The following is a 21,043-nucleotide window of genomic DNA, read 5'->3' as shown; positions in this document are numbered from 1 at the left end:
TACCCGAGTGTGAATCCATTGAGGATAGTTACGCCCTCACTCAACTCTCCAACACTATCATCTTAAAATAACCTCTATCTATGGCTTCATATCAAACATAATCATGGTGAATTTATAATAACAACACATTTGATATGTAGCCTAGTGTGTGTGACTCCACTGAGGATAGTAAAAGCTCTCTGGTAGTACTAGTGATTCTTGGACAGTGTATATTAACAATACTTTACCCTCAGAACAGCCTCAACTCGTTGGGACATGAACTCTACAAGGTGTCGAAAGCGTTCCACAGTTGTGCCAAGTTGGCTGGATGTCCTTTGGATAGTGGACCATTCTAGATACACACAGGAAACTGTTGAACGTGAAAAATCCAGCAGTGTTGCAGTTCTTGACACAAACCGGTGCGTCTGGCACTTACTACCATACCCCTTTTAAAGGCACTTATATATTCCCCCTCTGAATGGCACACAAACAATCCATGTCTCAATTGTCTCAAGGCTTAAAAATCCTTCTTTAACCGGTCTCCTCCCCTTCATTTAGACTGATTGCAGTTGATTTAACAAGTGATATCAATAAGGGATCATAGCTTTCACCTGGATTCGCCTGGTCAGTCCATGTCATGGAAAGAGCGGTCTTTCTTAATGTTTTGTACACTGTATATGAAACATACTGTACGTGATACAAATACTTGACAGATGACAGATGCTACCCAAGGAAGCTGTAATTGGATGATGTTTAGCCTCATATGAACTGGACACACACATACACACGAGTGCGCACACGCGCATGCACACATACATTCCGATGGAGGAAAACACAGTGTCAGACAGACAGCAGGAAGTGACAGCATAGATGGATCACACCACAGGGCTGATGGGACGCCTTCCAGTTGTTCTCGAGGACAAGTCACCCTGAGAAGCTTGAGGACACCTCACCTCACTGTGTGTTCAGTACAGAGGACTCATGTATGAACTGGTTTTTACCCCAAATTTGGCCGATATAAATCTACAGTAATAAGAACAACAGTTATGAAATCCTCAGTGACAAAATTCAAATGACTTCATTGATGTCTTCATTATGCCTTGGCCAGAAACCAAATCCTAAATGAAAACAACAAAAACACCTACATGATATCTGGACAACAATATAGTCTGTGTGTGAAATAGCCAATGCTCTCCCTCATTTGAGCGACCTGTTCGAGAGCAGTATAGTAGAGAAATGTGTGTGACAGGAACCAAGAGTCTAATCTCTCCTGCTGGCATGCAGAAGCTATACTGTAGCCTCCGAATCAGAGCCTGCCGTGCTATCTCACACCACACACACTACCGCTACGAAATGACACGACAACACTCACTAACTGATAACACTACACTGTGTGGTGTGGGCTGTGGCTTCACTGGCTGCCTGCCTGGCTTTTCTCTATTGCCTGCTTGGCCACACTGTGAGTGACACAGGGACTTCACTGGCTGCCTGCTTGGCCACACTGTGAGTGACACAGGGACTTCACTGGCTGCCTGCTTGGCCACACTGTGAGTGACACAGGGACTTCACTGGCTGCCTGCTTGGCCACACTGTGAGTGACACAGGGACTTCACTGGCTGCCTGCTTGGCCACACTGTGAGTGACACAGGGACTTCACTGGCTGCCTGCTTGGCCACACTGTGAGTGACACAGGGACTTCACTGGCTGCCTGCTTGGCCACACTGTGAGTGACACAGGGACTTCACTGGCTGCCTGCTTGGCCACACTGTGAGTGACACAGGGACTTCACTGGCTGCCTGCTTGGCCACACTGTGAGTGACACAGGGACTTCACTGGCTGCACGCACTGGGTGGAAGGAGATCCGGCTACAAACAGAGGCGCTCCCACACACACACTCCTAAACACATACATGCACACACAAAGATGCATACGCAGCACATACACACACACACCTCTTTGTCAGCTGTGCAACAAGTTATTTTACACTAGAGGAGACAATGAGCCCACAGACATGAGCTGATAATGCAGCTATGCTGTTCATGGATAGGACAGAGGTAGGACACAACCTGAAAGGAACATTTGTTGATGAGAGAACAGAAAGAAGAAAGAGAGACAGAGATACCAATGGTTTCTCTGACTAATGTGAAGTTAAAGGCTGCTAAATGAAGTTAACAGAGACTTTGAAATGTAAATGTATTAAGCAGTCTATCCTTAGGGCAGCAGAGAGAGAGAGAGAGAGAGAGAGAGAGAGAGAGAGAGAGCGAGCGAGCGAGAGGCAAAAGAGAGAGGTGAGAGAGATAAAGAGAGAGAAGCTGCATGGGACAGCGATACCATCTCCACTGGCTGATTCCCTGCCTGCCTCTGACAGAGAGGAAGCTGCTGGAAGATAAAACGCACTCAGCACTTTTCATGTCCAGATATCGTGAACCACACACACACACGCTGGCACACATAAAGCCAAAAACACACATGCAAACACACACAGACACACACACACACACTACTAGTCAATGAATATCCTTCTTCTTAGAATCTGAGTAATAAGAGAAGGGCCAAGTAAACCTACAGTACAAACAGAGCCACTGGCACTGTACAGCTCTATATGTCTGATAATTAACCTTTAAATGGGATTTTCTGACATGGCATCATTCATAACTAAGCTATTTGGCAATGCATGGCTTTGTTTGCCTCACATCAATAGAGCAAAGAGGGACAGAGAGGGGGGGAAGAGATAGAGAGAGCGAGTGAGTGAAAGAGATACTGATGAAGTAAATGAGTATAGATAGCCTCAGTGATGGAGAGAGTAGTGGTGAGTGAACAGAGCTAAGCTGGCATACGATACATTACGGTAAGGTAGCAGACCTGACTCAGGTTCCTCCAGCCTACCCGCCTGGTTCCCCATGCTGGTTCGGTCCGCAGCTCTACTCACTCTCCACACCAGGAAGGACTAATCCAAGAACCCCGGCCGCGGGGGAGGCGGCTTTGCTCAGAGAAACTCTCTATCTTACAGTATGTAGTCTCAGTTGATCCACTGGCAGAGATAAATACAGGAGACAAAAACAATATCCCCTCCTTCCTTCCTTTCTCTCTCTTCTCTCCAGCTCTTCCTGAGGCTGAGTGAGTGGAGGCAGACTGTCCCGCTGCCTGTGCTCAGTCCTCCAGGCTGGTGACAGTATGACACACTGGCAGAGCGGTGTGGGCTTCATTAGCCCAGTGACGGCTGGAATCAGCAGAGGAGGAGTGGCTTCTCCAGGCCACACACGCACACACACACACACACACACACACACACACACACACACACACACACACACACACACACACACACACACACACCCATACACGCACACCGGCCCTCCTTCTCTGCTCCTCCTCCTACCCTGTCTCACAGACTCTCCCAGAGTTGTTCTACACTCTCTCTATCACAGTAGAGCAGAAATGACTGCTGCTTTTTAACACAGTGTACTGTACCTCAACAAAGTAATCCCCTCTTTCTGGTACAGTATAATGAAAGAGAGAGAGACTGATGGAGGAGGAAGAGAGGAAGGAAAAATAAGGCGGAGGAAAAGGACGTTTTGTCTTGTTGGCAGAGACTGACAGCAGAGCTCTCTCTTCTCTTCCCTTTCATGTTAACTCTCCTGACCTCATCCGTCCAGCAGAGAGAAGGATCACCGATTAGCTGGAGCTAACTCTTAACACACGCATACATGCAGTATCTTTCTCCCCCTTTCACATACACACATGCATGTGCACACACAAAATCACACACACTGCCAGTGTTTTCATAGCAGGACTCTGCATTACTGGGGGGCTGTTTTGGGGTGGGAAGTTGTGAGTGAGAGGAGGGAGGTGCAGTGTGGGTGAGATGAGAGGATAGCTTGTTTTTTCCCCCTCTCCCTCATTCACAATGTATGTGTCTGAAATATTCATGATGATAAAAGCCACAGTAGGAGAAATAAAGTCGGGAGTGAATTAATGTGTCATCTCGGGTTGGATTTGTCCTTTTTTGAGCGACGCGACTTTAAGGCAACCTCTCTTTCTCTCTCCCTCCATCTTTCAGTGCCTCCCTCTCTGTCACTATGTGTGTGATTGTATGTGTGCCTTTGTCTTCTCTCTCTCCTATTTGATTGTGTTATTAAAGTTATAAGAGCCTCTATCTGTTGCAACATTAAGCATTTTGAAAAATCTCATTAAGGGCTTAATAGTTTAGAAAGTCAAAGAGATGCTGCGGTGGTGCCTCCTCCTCCTCCTCTTCTTCCTTCTCCTCCTGCTTCTCCTCCTCCTTCAGTGTTCTCCACTGATCCTCTCTCCTGTCTGAGCCCATCACTGCAGAACCACCCTCGATAAACAAACATAGCTCTAATCCAGTTAAGAATGTCCTCCTCGCCACAGGAGCCCCATTTCTATGGCCTCCAAGAAACATCTAGAAGAATTTCAGTATTTGGGGGTTGCTTGGGGCACAGTCTTCTCATGACATAGATGGATGTTGTATGTACTTTAGTCAACACAAACCTTGTCAGAATATCTACATATATTTTTCCTAAATAGACCATGGGCCGGTTTCCTAGACACAAATTAAGTATTGTACTAAAAATCATTCTCAATGGAGATTCTCCACTGAAAGCACTTCTTAGTCCAGGACTAGGCTTAATCTGTGCTAGATATACTGGGTGGTGTGGATTCCTGATTCCTCATTGCTAACACCATTACCAATGCTCTGAGTGTGTGTGTGTGTATGCGTGTGTGTGTATATGTGTGTGTGTGCGTGTTAGTGATTTGCGGGTTGACTCATAACCCGCAGTCCACATTATATCTGCATGGCGTGCGGGTTTAGGGCCATGAAATATTGTGTGGATGAATGGCGGGTGTGTGGCGGTCAAGTAGAAAAAAAATACAAATATATCAAAATATCCATAAATGTATCAATTTCTATCTATAGGCTACATTTAGGTTTTTATTGTATTATTTTTAGGCTATTTGACATTAGTGCGTAAGCCTAAGCTTTAGGGCCTAACTGTACGCGCGCCAAATAGCCTACACGCCAATCACCAAACGCTTTTGGGAACGGGCAGAAAAAGTTAAGGTCAATATACTGAGGCAAAAAGGACAATGTCAGAGTTTTATTCAATAAGAGAAAAGCTGTGGAATGGAAAGTTGAAAATAATGAGAAGGGAGGGACAGAAATGTAATGTTTAGGAAATATTTGGTGGTGTTAAAAAAGGATGTTAGCAGTGCCTATGTTATGTGTGATGCTTGTGAGGCACATCAAGGGAAGTGTAGACTACCGTTCAGATGGGTTAAATGGAAACTGAAATCTGGACAGTGACTGTTGGTCTATAACTTCTTAATAGCCTTAATATTAACTCCTGCAGAATTAAGCATTTCTTGCAGTGAAATGATACACTGAAAGTATATTTCTTTCTTTCAGCATCTTGAGAGAATGTGAATACGCAGTTAAGGACGTCTGTAAAGGTGCTATTTTAAAATGATCAGCAGAAACATATCTAAATTAGGCAAAATATTGTTACGCCGTCTCTGACTGTAGCCAACAGTGCATTTTCTATATTCGCGGGTTAGGGCCTCATATTTTCACTTTCTCTCAGTTGTGGATGGGTTATTAGCAATTGCAGGCAGGTGAACAAACAGCTGACCCGCGCACCACCAGTGCTTGTGTGTGTTTCTCTCTCTCTGTAAGCATGTATGCCTGTGTTTGTGTGTGTGTGTGTGTCTATCATGGTAGAATGCTTATGGAGGCTAAAGAGGACTGAGGAGTCTTGGATTAATTAATATGGCAGTGATGAGGAGGAGCTAGAAACAGTGACTGTGCCCCAGTCAGGTGGGCTCCATTGCGACCCACAGGCACACACTGTCCCTTCATGGCCACATGTTCGTGGCCTCTCCACAAGCCTCCAGGGGCCCAGAGTGTGTCCAAAATGCCACCCTAATTACTATATAATACACTACTTTTGACCAGGGCCCTGATCAAAAGTAGTGCACTACAGTATATAGTGCCATTTCAGACGCAGCCCCAGTCTGGTGTCTGAGCACATCCACAGCTTGACAGCCACTACTCTGGATCCTTCTCCTCCCTCCTCCTCGTTCTCTCCACCCTTCACTGTGACAGTCAGTCCGAGGCTGAGGGATAACTCTGACACACACACATCATTCATCACACACTCTGGGCAGTTTGCTCGCTCACTAGGCAAGAGGACAGACCAGACGCCCTCCTCAGGTTTCTCAAATCAGCCACAACGACTCGTGGTAATGTAGAAATTATGAGGTTTTTGGGCTAATGAATGAAGAAGAGAATATAAAAATATCATAATCCATCTGGAGAGGCAACACAAACGGTGAGCAACCTGGGGGTGCGTGTACTCCATCAGTCACTGACAGTCTGCCATACTCATCTAACTTCACCATGGACGTTGTCCTTAAGCCATTTTGCCACAACTTTGGAAGTATGCTTGGGGTCATTGTCCATTTGGAAGACCCATTTGCAACCAAGCTTTAACTTCCTGACTGATGTCTTGAGATGTTGCTTCAATATATCCACATAATTTTCCTTAATCATGATGCCATCTATTTTATGAAGTGCACCAGTCCCTCCTGCAGCAAAGCACCCCCACAACATGATGCTGCCACCCCCGTGCTTCACGGTTGGGATGGTGTTCTTTGGCCTGCAAGCCTCCCCCTTTTTCCTCCAAAGATAACAATGGTCATTATGGCCAAACAGTTCTATTTTTGTTTCATCAGAACAGAGGCCATTTCTCCAAAAAGTACGATCTTTGTCCCCATGTGCAGTGGCAAACCGTAGTCTGGATTTTTTATGGCGGTTTTGGAGCAGTGGCTTCTTCCTTGCTGAGCGGCCTTTAAGGTTATGTCGATATAGGACTCATTTTACTGTGGATATAGATACTTTTGTACCTGATTACTCCAGCATCTTCACAAGGTCCTTTGCTGTTGTTCTGGGATTGATTTGCACTTTTCGCACCAAAGTACGTTCATCTCTAGGAGACAGAACGCGTCTTCTTCCTGAGCGGTATGACGGCTGCGTGGTCCCATGGTGTTTATACTTGCGTACTATTGTTTGTACAGATGAACGTGGTACCTTCAGGCGTTTGGAAATTGTTCCCAAGGATGAACCAGACTTGTGGAGGTCTACAATTTTTTTCTGAGGTCTTGGCTGATTTCTTTTGATTTTCCCATGATGTCAAGCAAAGACGCACTGAGTTTGAAGGTAGGCCTTGAAATACATCCACAGGTACACCTCCAATTGACTCAAATGATGTCAATTAGCCTATCAGAAGCTTCTAATGCCATGAAATAATTTTCTGGAATTTTCCAAGCTGTTTAAAGGCACAGTCAACTTAGTGTATGTAAACTTCTGGAATTGTGATACAGTGAATTATTGTCACGTCCTGACCATAGAAAGCTGTTATTTTCTATGGTAGAGTAGGTCAGGGTGTGACAGGGGGGTTTTCTAGTTTAGTTTTTCTATGTTGTCATGTTCTAGTTTTGTATTTCTATGTTGGGTTTTGTTTGGGATGATCTCCAATTAGAGGCAGCTGGTCATCGTTGTCTCTAATTGGAGATCATACTTAAGTAGGTGTTTTTTCCACCTGGGTTTGTGGGAGATTGTCTTTGAGTTAGTGTATGTTTCACCTCTGCGTCACGGTTTGTTGTTTTGTTATTCAGTTTATTTATATGTATTGCATAGTTTCACAGTGAAAATAAAATGTGGAACGACACACACGCTGCACTTTGGTCCGCTCCTTCCTACGACAGCCGTGACAATTATAAGTTAAATAATCTGTCTGTAAACAATTGTTGGAAAAATGACTTGTGTCATGCACAAAGTAGATGTCCTAACCAACTTGCCAAAACTATAGTTTGTGAGAGACAGAGAGAGACATTGTTGGGTGGGTCCGCCATTATTACAGCTAACTAACTATGCTAGCTAATCAGTTTGTTGTCCATGTTAACAGCAAGTAAGTTCAGTGGGTTCTTAATGAAATGGAAGTGAAGAGTGTGCGGTAAACGTGGCAGCAGGTGTGAAGGCTTCCTAACCTGAGTTGGTCCTGATGATAAATACTGACCTCCAAATGACCGTGACACAGTGTGAGTATCAGACAGGGCCAGAGGGGCTCCAGAATTAGCGTCTGGGCTGAATCAGTCATCACAATGAGATCTTCTTTGCCCTCTAGTAGTTTAGGACACTGTCAAGCCACCAGTTACAGCTGTGGACACTGTGTTCTAACAGCAGATATATTTGTTTTGGCTTCACAGATATTGATATTGAGCCACAGAGGATTTTCAAATATCTATTGTATCTTTAAGTCAAGCCACTGCTACTGGAAAGGGCAAAATGACTGAGTAAAACTGGCCCTTTGAACAGTGACACACCACGAGACCTTCAAAGTTCAAACTGCCTGCAGTAAGTGCTCTGCATCCATTCCACGTGAGAACAACAGTGTGTAAATCAGAACAGGTGTGAGGTGAAGGGAGTACCCATCCATGAAGTAGCTACTAGTGCACATCATCTTACCTCATCAGGGCTGATGATAAAAAAAATGATTTATAGAGTAGCGACTGCTCTGTCTTCTCTCATCATGGCACTCCATGGGGGATCCTCTACTCTCTTCATTTAAATATTGATGAAGTGCTTAAATAAGTCATCTGGACGTGGCTGTGGTGTTAAACCGTCGTCTGATGGCACAGTGTGAATATAAATATCTTTCCCTCTTTTAACCTTTTTACCCTGGAGCTCCCACTGCAGAGAAATTCCTATGTACTTATACTTAATGGCAATAAATGGAACTTAAACATATTGAACGTAGCGTAAAATACCACTTCCGCTGATTAAGCATTATAAAGAGGTATTATATTACAGACCCACTGTATCATCCCATTAGTATGGAATGCTGTTAAGAGTAGGAGGAAATCCAGACTGATCATAATGGAAGTTAGTGACCCTCTTAGTCGCCCTGGACAGGCGATAGATGATGCTGCTAGTCTGTTTGTTTCCCGTGGCTGTACCCCTCACATTGGCTCTCTCACACACACACACACACACACACACACACACACACACACACACACACACACACACACACACACACACACACACACACACACACACACACACACACACACACACACACACACACACACACACACAGGCCTCTGGCTGGTTCTCAGCAGCTGACGGAGAGGGACACCAGAGTGGAGTCATGGTCTCTAGATGACACTGGTGTGATGATCACAACAAAAGGATGTCACTTTACTAAATAAGCAGAGTGACATCAAGTTAATATATTCATACCTCCAAGGACATGGGGATTCTATCACTACCTCACAAGAATGTAGCCTAACATTCTGCCTTAACTAGTCAGGTGATAGTACGGTATGTAAGATGTTCTGGCACAAACTAATGAATCACGTTGTTGGAACAGTGTAAGACAGGTATGGCTGATGCATTTGAGAAAGTAGCCTACTACATGCTCACACACAAACTACATAGAACAAGTGAAACATTATCTTTCAATAAAATGTTCAATCTGGTATTTGGAAGAAACACCAAAGCCAACATCAAACATCACGAATGAAAGCAAATGTTGATGTATAGAACATGTGTAATGTCTGACAAGTCTGAACAATGCTAGGGTAATGAAAACTGTGCCTCAGTTTACAAGACTAACACAACAATGCTGACACAGTTACATAATTCAGCAATAAAAACTGGCTTCAGTACAAAATACTTACCACCGAGCAAGGTGGTGAGAAGATCAAGTAAACCAAGAAAATAATAAGTTGACATAAATCAATAGAGCTACTTTACCTCCACCAGCACATACAGAACATAACCATCTTTCATTGTGACTGACAGCATGGCACAAATCCTCAAAAGCTACAGTAGATTTCACTAAACTCTGAGCATTATCTCTGCCTATCCTCATCAATACATCAAGATAAGACAGATATTTCACTCAAAATATAAGATCACATCATACGTTTAAATATCAGGCCACAAGCCAAATCTATATTCAAATATTAAATATTCCCTGCCTGATATCTCATCTCAGACATTCACGCAAATTGGAGCACGGGAGGGCCGGAATATGAGTTCAAATCAAAGTATGCGAAACAGAGCATGGAGGGCACTTCTTGAGTGCGTACTCCGTTTGTACATATTTAGAGTGATACATTGATGCAAGTTTCAACGGAAAGTATGCAAAGAAATGTGACGCAACCCCTTAAAAAACAACGCAATTTTTCAAATCAGTGTCGACCATTATTATACCTTTACTTCAACAAGGAACACAGACTGAGACCAAGGTCTCTTTTACAGCTGGGCCCTGTTTATACATGTTTACACATACAGTTTAGGTACAATGATTAAGAAATTACACAAGACAAACAAAACGATCACAGAAAACACCAAAAAATACAACAGCAGATTGTTACATTTACACATAGGTTATTCCTAACTTGCATTACCCGAAGCAAAAATACAAATCCTCCAATAAATATTTAAAATGGGCAAGGGGGACAAGAGTGTCAAGTTTATATTTGGTCTGCAGTCTATTCCATAAGCAAGGAGCCTAACAGGAAAAGGCAACAATACCCAGCTCTGTGGCGATCGCAGGGGCTTCAAGTGTAATCCATGCTTGAGACCTGGTTTTATGAATTATATTTCTAATGTTGATAAGTGATGATAAATAAGAAGGTAGTTTATTCAGAAGTGCTTTATAGACAAACACGAGAGCATGTTGTTCTCGTCTCATGGACAACGAAGTCCAACCCACATTTTGATATAAAACACTGTGGTGAGTTCCGACTTCGGAATGAAATGTAACCTATTCACATCGCATATGTTGCCTGACTACAATATTTTATCTTGAGAAGTGAATTAATACATGCAGTGTTAATTTTGGCATGTTTACCCGCCTACGTACCGTAGATCGCAAGTCCATAATAAGTCAATAGGGATAACTACTACAGTTAGCTAGCTACCCACAAAGAATTGACAACTATATTGCGTAATATTAGTTTTTATGTCATTATGCCTGTTAAACTATCTGGTTAGCTACATTATTATGATTCACATATAGCTAGCTGATTGTTATGAAGTAAAATGGTTGCTTTGTGTATATCTTGTTTCGTCTATTGCCATTGGCCTGGCTGGAAGACGGTTCAGTGAATGGGTAAGTCAACAGGGCTAACTCGTTAACTAGCAAGCCACAAAAAATGTACATCTACCTTCCATAACATTAGTTGTAGGTCATTCTTGCCTGTTTAACTAGCTGGCTAACTAGATTACTACTTATGAAAACGTTTGCTTTGTGTATATCTTGTTTTGTCTATTGTTACCACTGGCCTGGCTGGAAGAAGGTTCAGTGAATGGGGAGGTGAAGCGTGAGGTAATACAGTAGGGTGCTTATCAAATGTAATGTTTTATGCATTCTCCACACTCTCGTCCTCACAAGAACTTACTCAAGAGAACGTTGTCGGAGAATGCATTCGGAGCATGAGTGTGGAGCAAGATAGTATGCATATAGAGAAACAGTCAAGGTGTGTCAATCAACATCCTTTTGCTTGGGTTCCTTTCAACCACCATCATTATTTCTTAACCATTATGTAGGCCTCAACTGTCAACCCAGGTTGTATACATTGTTGACTAGGCTAACACTCCTTCATCACATGATCATGCCTAATGGGATTTTTTCTTCAGACCTGTCTGACCTGTCCACTGACTGTCAAGTTAATCTGTCTCAACAGGTACTCACTGGTGTGGAGGAGGCAGATAGACATAGACACATAGAACACAACACAATACAACCTGCTGGGTGGAGTATGCTAAGCATGTGCTCATGATAGGTCCATTCTAGTTGTTCACTTGAGTGATTGTTAGACTGGATAATAGATGCTATAGCTCATGCTATAGCCAATGTAGTGGAGCTAGGCGATATGGACAAAAATACATATTGCGATACATTGCCTGAATTGATGTAATAACAATAAACAGAGTGATACGTTTATAACATTAATGTGCACCACAGTGTTTTAAATTATCCTTTAAACTACTACTACTACTACTTTTATTTTATTTTATTTTTATTTCACCTTTATTTAACCAGGTAGGCAAGTTGAGAACAAGTTCTCATTTACAATTGCGACCTGGCCAAGATAATGCAAAGCAGTGCGACACATAGAACAACACAGAGTTACACATGGAATAAACAAACATACAGTCAATAATATAGTAGAAAAATAAGTCTATATACAATGTGAGCAAATGAGGTGAGATAAGGGAGGTAAAGGCAAAAAAAGGCCATGGTGGCGAAGTACATACAATATAGCAAGTAAAACACTGGAATGGTAGCTTTGCAGTGGAGACTCACCAGCAGCAAGAGCGACATCATTGATGTATACAGAGAAGAGAGTCAGCCCAAGAATTGAACCCTGTGGCACCCCCATAGAGACTGCCAGAGGTCCGGACAACAGGGCCTCTGATTTGACACACTGAACTCTATCAGAGAAGTAGTTGGTGAACCAGGCGAGGCAATCATTTGAGAAACCAAGACTATTGGTTACTAATTAAATCATTATACAGGCAGGACACAAAGTATACAAATCTCATTTCTATCCTGTGGTGTGATACCTTGAAAACAAAATTATTTCATTAAAAGGCCCTTGATACATTTAAAAGCCAATCAGGGCTTCCTTGTGTGACAACTTGAGAATGATATTCTGCACAACACTTTTTGCTTGGTTTCACACTTTCACTCAGCTCCCAGAAGCCCTTTGTTCAATGGAGAAAAAAAATGTTTTCCTCCATACAACAGACCTAAAGAGAGATGTGAATTAGCAATCTACCCAAAACAAAACACTGTGTGGATGGGGTTTGATAAACAAACACTGCTAGTCTGCTACCACAGTGGGATTTTACAAGGGAAATGCTAAGACAATATGGTTACTGAACACAAATCTATGTCCGTCCAATACTAACTGTAGGCCTACTATTTGTTGAGGTTTGTTGGATGAAGCTATTCTTCACAAATATACTACTGACACAGCTGATTCAAAACAGAACCAAACTGATGGTTAGGCCTACCAACAATTCATCACTAGCAGAAATCTGGAATGTCCTTGGTCATACACAGTACCAGTCAAAAGTTTGGACACACCTACTCATTCAAGGGTTTTTCTTTATTTTTACTATTTTCTATATTGTAGAATAATAGTGAAGACATCAACACTATGAAATAACACATATGGAATCATGTAGTAACCAAAAATGTGTCAAACAAATCAAAATATATTTTATATGAGATTCTTCAGAGTAGCCACCCTTTGCGTTGATGACAGCTTTGCACACTCTTGGCATTCTCTCAACCAGCTTCATGAGGTAGTCACATGGAATGCAATTCAATTAACAGGTGTGCCTTGTTAAAAGTTAATTTGGGGAATTTATTTTCTTCTTAATGCATTTCAGCCAATCAGTTGTGTTGTGACAAGGTAGGGTTGGTATACAGAAGATAGCCCTATTTGGTAAAAGACCAAGTCCATATTATGGCAAGAACAGCTCAAATATGCAAAGAGGAACGACAGTCCATCATTACTTTAAGACATGAAGGTCAGTCAATGTGGAACATTTCAAGAACTTTGAAACTTTCTTCAAGTTCAGTCACAAAAACCATCAAGCGCTATGATGAAACTGGCTCTCATGAGGACCGCAACAGAAAGGGAAGACCCAGAGTTACCTCTGCTGCAGAGGATAAGCTCATTAGAGTTACCAGTTTCCGAAATAAGCAATTAACTACACCTCAGCTTGCAGCCCAAATAAATGCTTCACAGAGTTCAAGTAACAGACACATCTCAACATCAACTGTTCAGAGGAGACTGCGTGAGTCAGGCCTTCATGGTCAAATTGCTGCAAAAAAGCCACTACTAAAGTACACAAATAAGAAGAAGAGATTTGCTTGGGCCAAGAAACACGAGCAATGGACATTAGACCAGTGGAAATATGTCCTTTGGTCTGATGAATCCAAATTTGAGATTTTTGGTTCCAACTGCCGTGTCTTTGTGAGTAGGTGAACGGATGATATACACTTGTGTGGTTCCAACCGTGAAGCATGGAGAAGGAGGTGTGATGGTGCTTTGCTGGTGACACTGTCTGTGATTTATTTAGAATTCAACGCACACTTAACCATCATGGCTACCACAGCATTCTGCAGCAATACGTCATCCCATCTGGCTTGTGCTTAGTGGGACTATCATTTGTTTTTCAACAGGACACCCTCCAAGCTTTGTAAGGGCTATTTGACCAATAAGGAGAGTGATGCAGTGCTGCATCAGATGACCTCGCCTCAACAATCACTCGATCTCAACCAAATTGAGATGGTTTGGGATGAGTTGGACCACAGAGTGAAGGAAAAGCAGTCAACAAGTGCTCAGCATTTGTGGTAACTCCTTTAACCTGTTGGGGATAGGGGGCAGTATTTGCACGGCTGGATAAAAAACGTACCCGATTTAATCTGGTTACTACTCCTGCCCAGTAACTAGAATATGCATATAATTAGTCGATTCGGATAGAAAACACCCTAAAGTTTCTAAAACTGTTTGAATGGTGTCTGTGAGTATAACAGAACTCATTTGGCAGGCCAAAACCTGAGAAGATTCCAAACAGGAAGCGCCCTCTCTGACCATTTTTTGGTCTTCTTGATCATCTCTATCCAAAACAGGGGATCTCTGGCATAACGTGACATTTTCTAACGCTCCCATAGGCTCTCAGAAGGCGCCAGAACGTTGAATGATGACTTTGCAGGCCATGGCTGAAAAACAGTAGCGCATTTGGTAAGTGCTCGATCTGAGAACAATGAGACTGGGGCGCGCGTGCACGAGACTCCACCATGTTTACATTTTCAGTCTTTGAACGAAAACAGGGTTTCCCGGTCGGACTATTATTGCTTTTTTACGAGAAAAATCGCATAAAAATTGATTTTAAACAGCGTTTGACATGCTTCGAAGTACGGTAATGGAATATTTTGAATTTTTTTGTCACGAAACGCGCCGGGCGCGTCACCCTTCTTTACCCTTCGGATAGTGTCTTGAACGCACGAACAAAACGCCGCTATTTGGATATAACTATGGATTATTTTGAACCAAACCAACATTTGCTATTGAAGTAGATGTCCTGGGAGTGCATTCTGACGAAGAACAGCAAAGGTAATCCAATTTTTCTTATAGTAAATCTGAGTTTGGTGAGTACCACACTTGGTGGGTGTCAAAATAGCTAGCCTGTTATGGCCCGGGCTATCTACTCAGAATATTGCAAAATGTGCTTTCACCGAAAAGCTATTTTAAAATCGGACATAGCGATTGCATAAAGGAGTTCTGTATCTATAATTCTTAAAATAATTGTTATGTTTTTTGTGAACGTTTATCGTGAGTAATTTAGTAAATTCACCGGAAATGTTCGGTGGGAATGCTAGTCACATGCTAGTCACATGCTAATGTAAAAAGCTGGTTTTTGATATAAATATGAACTTGATTGAACAAAACATGCATGTATTGTATAACATAATGTCCTAGGGGTGTCATCTGATGAAGATCATCAAAGGTTAGTGCTGCATTTAGCTGTGGTTTTGGTTTTTGTGACATTATATGCTAGCTTGAAAAATGGGTGTCTGATTATTTCTGGCTGGGTACTCTGCTGACATAATCTAATGTTTTGTTTTCGTTGTAAAGCCTTTTTGAAATCGGACAGTGTGGTTAGATTAACGAGAGTCTTGTCTTTAACCTCTATGGGCTAGGTGGGACGCAAGCGTCCCACCCGTGGTGCACTCCATCAACAGCAGGTGCATTTCAAGAGCGGCAAATTTGAATCCAAATAAATGTCAAAATTCAAATTTTTCAAACATACAACTATTTTACACCCTTTGAAAGATAAACATCTCCTTAATCTAACCACGTTTTACGATTTCAAAAAGGTTTTACGGCGAAAGCATAAATTTAGAGTATGTTAGGACAGTACATTTACAAGAGTTGTGTGTAATGTTTTGTCAATTCAAAGACAGGGTCACCAAAACCATAAAACCAGCTAAAATGATGCACTAACCTTTTACAATCTCCATCAGATGACACTCCTAGGACATTATGTTAGACAATGCATGCATTTTTAGTTCTATCAAGTTCATATTTATATCCAAAAACAGCGTTTTACTATGGCATTGATGTTGAGGAAATCGTTTCCCTCCAATAACCGGCAGTCAAGTCAGCACCACAAATTAAATAATTAAAATTAGAAAACATTGGTAAAATATTATATTGTCATTTAAAGAATTATAGATTTACATCTCTTGAACGCAATCAACTTGCCAGATTTAAAAATAACCTTACTGGGAAATCACACTTTGCAATAATCTGAGCACTGCGCCCAGAAAAATACGCGTTGCGATACAGACTAGCTGTCATGTTGGGGAGATCTATGTAAATAATCCATTACCTTTGATTCTCTTCATCAGATGTCACTTCCAGGTATCACAGGTCCATAACGAATGTAGTTTTGTTCAAAAAAGCTCATCATTTATGTCCAAAAATCTCTGTCTTGTTAGCACATGATCTAAGCCCGCCGGACTTCACTTCATGAACGAGGGGAAAAAATATATTTACGTTCGTTCAAACATGTCAAACGTTGTATAGCATAAATCATTAGGGCCTTTTTTAACCAGAACATGAATAATATTCAAGGTGGACGAATGCATTCTCTTTTATAACGTATTGGAACGAGGGTACCCAACATGAACTCGCGCGCCAGGTGTCTAATGGGCCATCATCGTTCCATGGCTCTTGTTCGGTCAGATCTCCCTCCAGAAGACTCAAAACACTTTGTAAAGGCTGGTGACATCTAGTGGAAGCAATAGGAAGTGCCAAAATATTCCTCAGCCCCTGTGTTTTTCAATGGCATAGGTTTAAAGGTAATACAACACATCAGGTATCCACTTCCTGTCAGAAAATGTCTCAGGGTTTTGCCTGCCAAATGAGTTCTGTTATACTCACAGACACCATTCAAACAGTTTAAGAAACTTTAGGGTGTTTTCTATCCATATATAATAAGTATATGCATATTCTAGTTACTGGGTAGGATTAGTAACCAGATTAAATCGGGTACATTTTTTTATCCAGCCGTGCAAATACTGCCCCTTAGCCCTAACAGGTTAAAATGGTGTAAAATAGTCATATGTTTGAGAAATTGAAGTAATAGCATTTCTAAGGTATTTGAATATCGCGCCACGGGATTCCACTGGCAAGCGTCCCACCTAGCCCATAGAGGTTAAAACTGTTGCAAAAGCATTCCAGGTGAAGCTGGTTGAGAGAATGCCAAGAGTGTGCAACGCTGTCATCAAGCCAAAGGGTGGCTACTATGAAGAATCTAAAATCTATTTTGATTTGTTAAACACTTTTGGGGTTACTACATGATTGCATGTGTTATATCAAAGTTTTGATGTCTTTACTATTATTCTACCATGTAGAAAATAGTAAAAATAAAGAAAAACCCTTGAATGAGTAGGTGTATCCAAACTTTTGACTGGTACTGTATGTCCAGGAATTCAGGAAGCTATTAATATACTTTAACACGTGTAACTCATCACAGACAAAGAGGCAAGCGTGGCCTAATGGGATTCTTCATTATATATATATATATATTATATATGCCTCAAACCTGTATGTATGGATTCAGACCACTTCCCAACATATACAGTACAGTAGGAACAGCTAGAGCTGAGGCAGAAAAACAAGTCTACTGAGTTCTACCAACCTTAAAACCTCTCTGGGCTACGTGGGACGCTAGCGTCCGCGGTACACACTATCAACAGCCAGTGAAATATCAGGGCGGCAAATTCAAAACAACAAAACAACAAAATCTCATAATTCAAATTTCTGAAACATACAACTCTTTTACACCATTTTAAAGATATACTTCTCCTTAATCCAACCACATTGTCCGATTTCAAAAAGGCTTTACGACGAAAGCATAAAGTTAGATTATGTTAGGACAGAGCCTAAACAAGAAAAACCACACAGCCATTTTCCAAGCAGGAGAGGCGTCACAAAAAACAGCTAAAATTAAGCACTAACATTTGACGATCTTTATCAGATGACACTCCTAGGACTCAATGTTACACAGTACATGTATGTTTTGTTCGATAAAGTTCATATTTATATCCCAAAAAAACATTTTACATTGGCGCGTGATGTACAGAAAATATTTTGCCTCCAAAGCTTCCGGTGAATGAGCACAACAATTTACAAAAATACTAATCATAAACGTTGATCAAATATTAAACTGTTATTCAAAGAATTATAGATAAACATCTCCTTAATGCAACCGCTGTGACAGATTTCAAAAAAGCTTCACGGGGAAAGCACACTTTGCAATAATCTGAGTACATCGCTCAGAAAACAACAGCAGGCAATACAGATATCTGCCATTTTGGAGTCATCTAAAATCATAAATAGCATTATAAATATTCACTTACCTTTGATGATCTTCATCAGAATGCACTCTCAGGAATCCCAGGTCCACAATAAATGTTGTTTTGTTCGATAAAGTCCATCATTTATGTCCAAATACCTCCTTGTTGTTAGCGCGTTCAGTCAGCTACTCCAAATGTAGGAAGCGCGCCGAATATTTCACGACGAAAAGTCAAAAAAAGTTATATTTACGTTCGTAGAAACATGTCAAACTATGTATAGCATCAATCTTTAGGGCCTTTTTAACATAAAACTTCAATAATATTCCAACCGAACGATTCCAATGTCTTGAAAAATGTAATGGAACAGAGCTAACTCTCACGTGAATCCGCGCCAATGAACTCATGTCCACTCCTGAGTCAACAACTTCCAACTTCCTTTGTTCGCTCTCTGTTCACCATAGAAGCCTCAAACAACTTTCTAAAGACTGTTGACATCTAGTGGAAGCCGTAGGAAGTGCAAAATGAACCCTACGTCACTGTGTGTTAGATAGGCAATGACTTGAAAAGACCGCAAGCATCAGATTTCCCACTTCCTGGTTGGATTTTTCTCAGGCTTTTGCCTGCCATATGAGTTCTGTTATACTCACAGACATCATTCAAACAGTTTTAGAAACTTCAGAGTGTTTTCTATCCAAATCTACTAATAATATGCATATCCTACCTTCTGGGACAGAGTAGCAGGCAGTTTAATTTGGGCACGTCATTCATCCCGAATTTCTGAATACTGCCCCCTATCACCTGAGGTAAAGTCAGCCAGTCAGTCAAAGATAGTTAAAGTAGGCCTAGTGTGATCAGCTCCTGGCTGCTCCACCCTATTCAGTGGTATTCACACACAATGCTGCCAAACCCATGCAATAGCACAGCATTCCTCCACATTGTGAGACTAAATACTGCTCAGTTAATTCAGTTATGCCCTGCCTGGCCGGCCACACCCACACTGGAGGGTAGGCAGAGCACATGCACACACGCACTTACACGTTTTCTGTTGAAATGAGCAGCCAGCCAAGCAAAAACAGCAGCAAAGACAGACAGGCAGCAGACTAAACAACAGCAGGCTGTATAAAGAAGTAACCTCCTCTGACGCAGCATCAGCAGCAACAACATACTTCAGACTGGGACCCTGTAAACAATCAAACACTCCACTTTTTAATTCTACTTTCAAAGACCTTATGCTTAGTTCAGTCAAAACACAGACAGGGTTTATATAACCGCTAGGCCTAAATGTTTAGTTTGTTATTCACACATAAATTAATTAGAGGAGTGGAGCCTGGTTTAACTGTGTCATGAACAAAAGTCTGAGCAAAGTAAAATAGCCAAAATGTTTAGAAAATGCAGTCTACAATGGATGACTGCTGTAATTGAGAAATCTATCTTTATGATTGATGTGTCCAGTATGTGTCCTGTGGGTGAAAGTGTGATACAGTTACAGTATTATACTGTCACAATGACAGAGTACAGGGTTAATTTGCTGAGGTTGTTGCTGAGGTTCAAACACAGTCAACTCAGTCAAACATACTGAGCACATACTGAGCACTGGGTGAACACTGGGTGTTCTTTTGTTACAGGGCCTCATGTTCACCCATGTGACTGACTGACAATCCCTAACACTAAACACCTGAGTGTGTAACTCACTAACAACACACACACACACACACACACACACACACACACACACACACACACACACACACACACACACACACACACACACACACACAGCACTTGAACAGTAAAACATAAAAATAATTAAAATCTCTCAAAAGAGAACAATGATGAGCATTCATTCCCTTTCCATTATAGCTGCTATTGAAAAATAAGTCCTAATTTCTGTATCATGACAGAACAAATGGCCACAGTTCAGAGAGCTAATCAGGGGTTGTTAGAGGGGCAGACGATAAGAATGTCCACTCACTGTGTCAGGTTTTGCCACAGAAACATTAAGAGCCATAAGACTATCAGACAACTATCTGCATCCCAACAGGCCAGCGAGACACAGAACAGTTATGGAAAATAAAGAGGGGATTTCGGGGAAAGTGGCGGCTTGTGTTTCTGGACCTTGAACAGTTAGGCAAATCAGAGTGATGATCTATGGCCCTCTAGTGGCCATCAGGGGACATTTCACCCTATAACCCTAGAACTCCATGCCTTCAGAAAGTATTCACACCCCTTGATCTTTTCCCCATTTTGTTGTGTTACAGCCAAAATTTAAAATGGTTTAAATTGAGATTTTTTTTTTCACTAGCCTACACACAATACCCCATAATGTCAAAGTGTAATTATGTTTTTATTTTCATTTTACAAATGACTTGAAAAGCTGAAATGTCTTGAGTCAATAAGTATTCAACCCCTTTGTTATGGCAAGCCTAAATAAGTTCAGGAGTACAAATTTGCTTAAGAAGTCACATAAGTTGCATGGACTCACTCTGTGTGCAATAATAGTGTTTAAAATGATTTTTTTCATCTCTGAACCCCACATATACAATTATCTGTAAGTATCACGCCCTGATCTGTTTCACCTGTCTTTA

At 41.6% G+C, this 21,043-nt stretch overlaps 1 protein-coding gene across 6 annotated transcripts in view; it reads right to left on the bottom strand.

Moving 5' to 3' along the window:
• Positions 1-21,043, bottom strand: part of LOC106603510 (cytospin-B) — a 185,683-nt gene that overhangs the window by 98,511 nt on the left and 66,129 nt on the right. Inside the window, exon 1 of one of the 6 annotated variants that reach the window (XM_014197292.3) lies at positions 2,842-3,183. The exons of the other annotated variants lie outside the window; for them this stretch is intronic. Within the exon in view, the coding sequence (XP_014052767.3) occupies positions 2,842-2,881 (40 nt within the window). The 5' untranslated portion in view covers positions 2,882-3,183. Of the gene's footprint in view, positions 1-2,841; positions 3,184-21,043 lie in introns of those variants that run through there. 6 annotated transcript variants of the gene reach the window in all.

The sequence above is a fragment of the Salmo salar genome, chromosome 04, assembly GCF_965601325.2.
Source record: "Salmo salar chromosome 04, fSalSal1, whole genome shotgun sequence".
Classification (NCBI taxonomy): Eukaryota; Metazoa; Chordata; class Actinopteri; order Salmoniformes; family Salmonidae; genus Salmo; species Salmo salar.
This window is presented reverse-complemented; position numbering and strand designations above follow the sequence as displayed.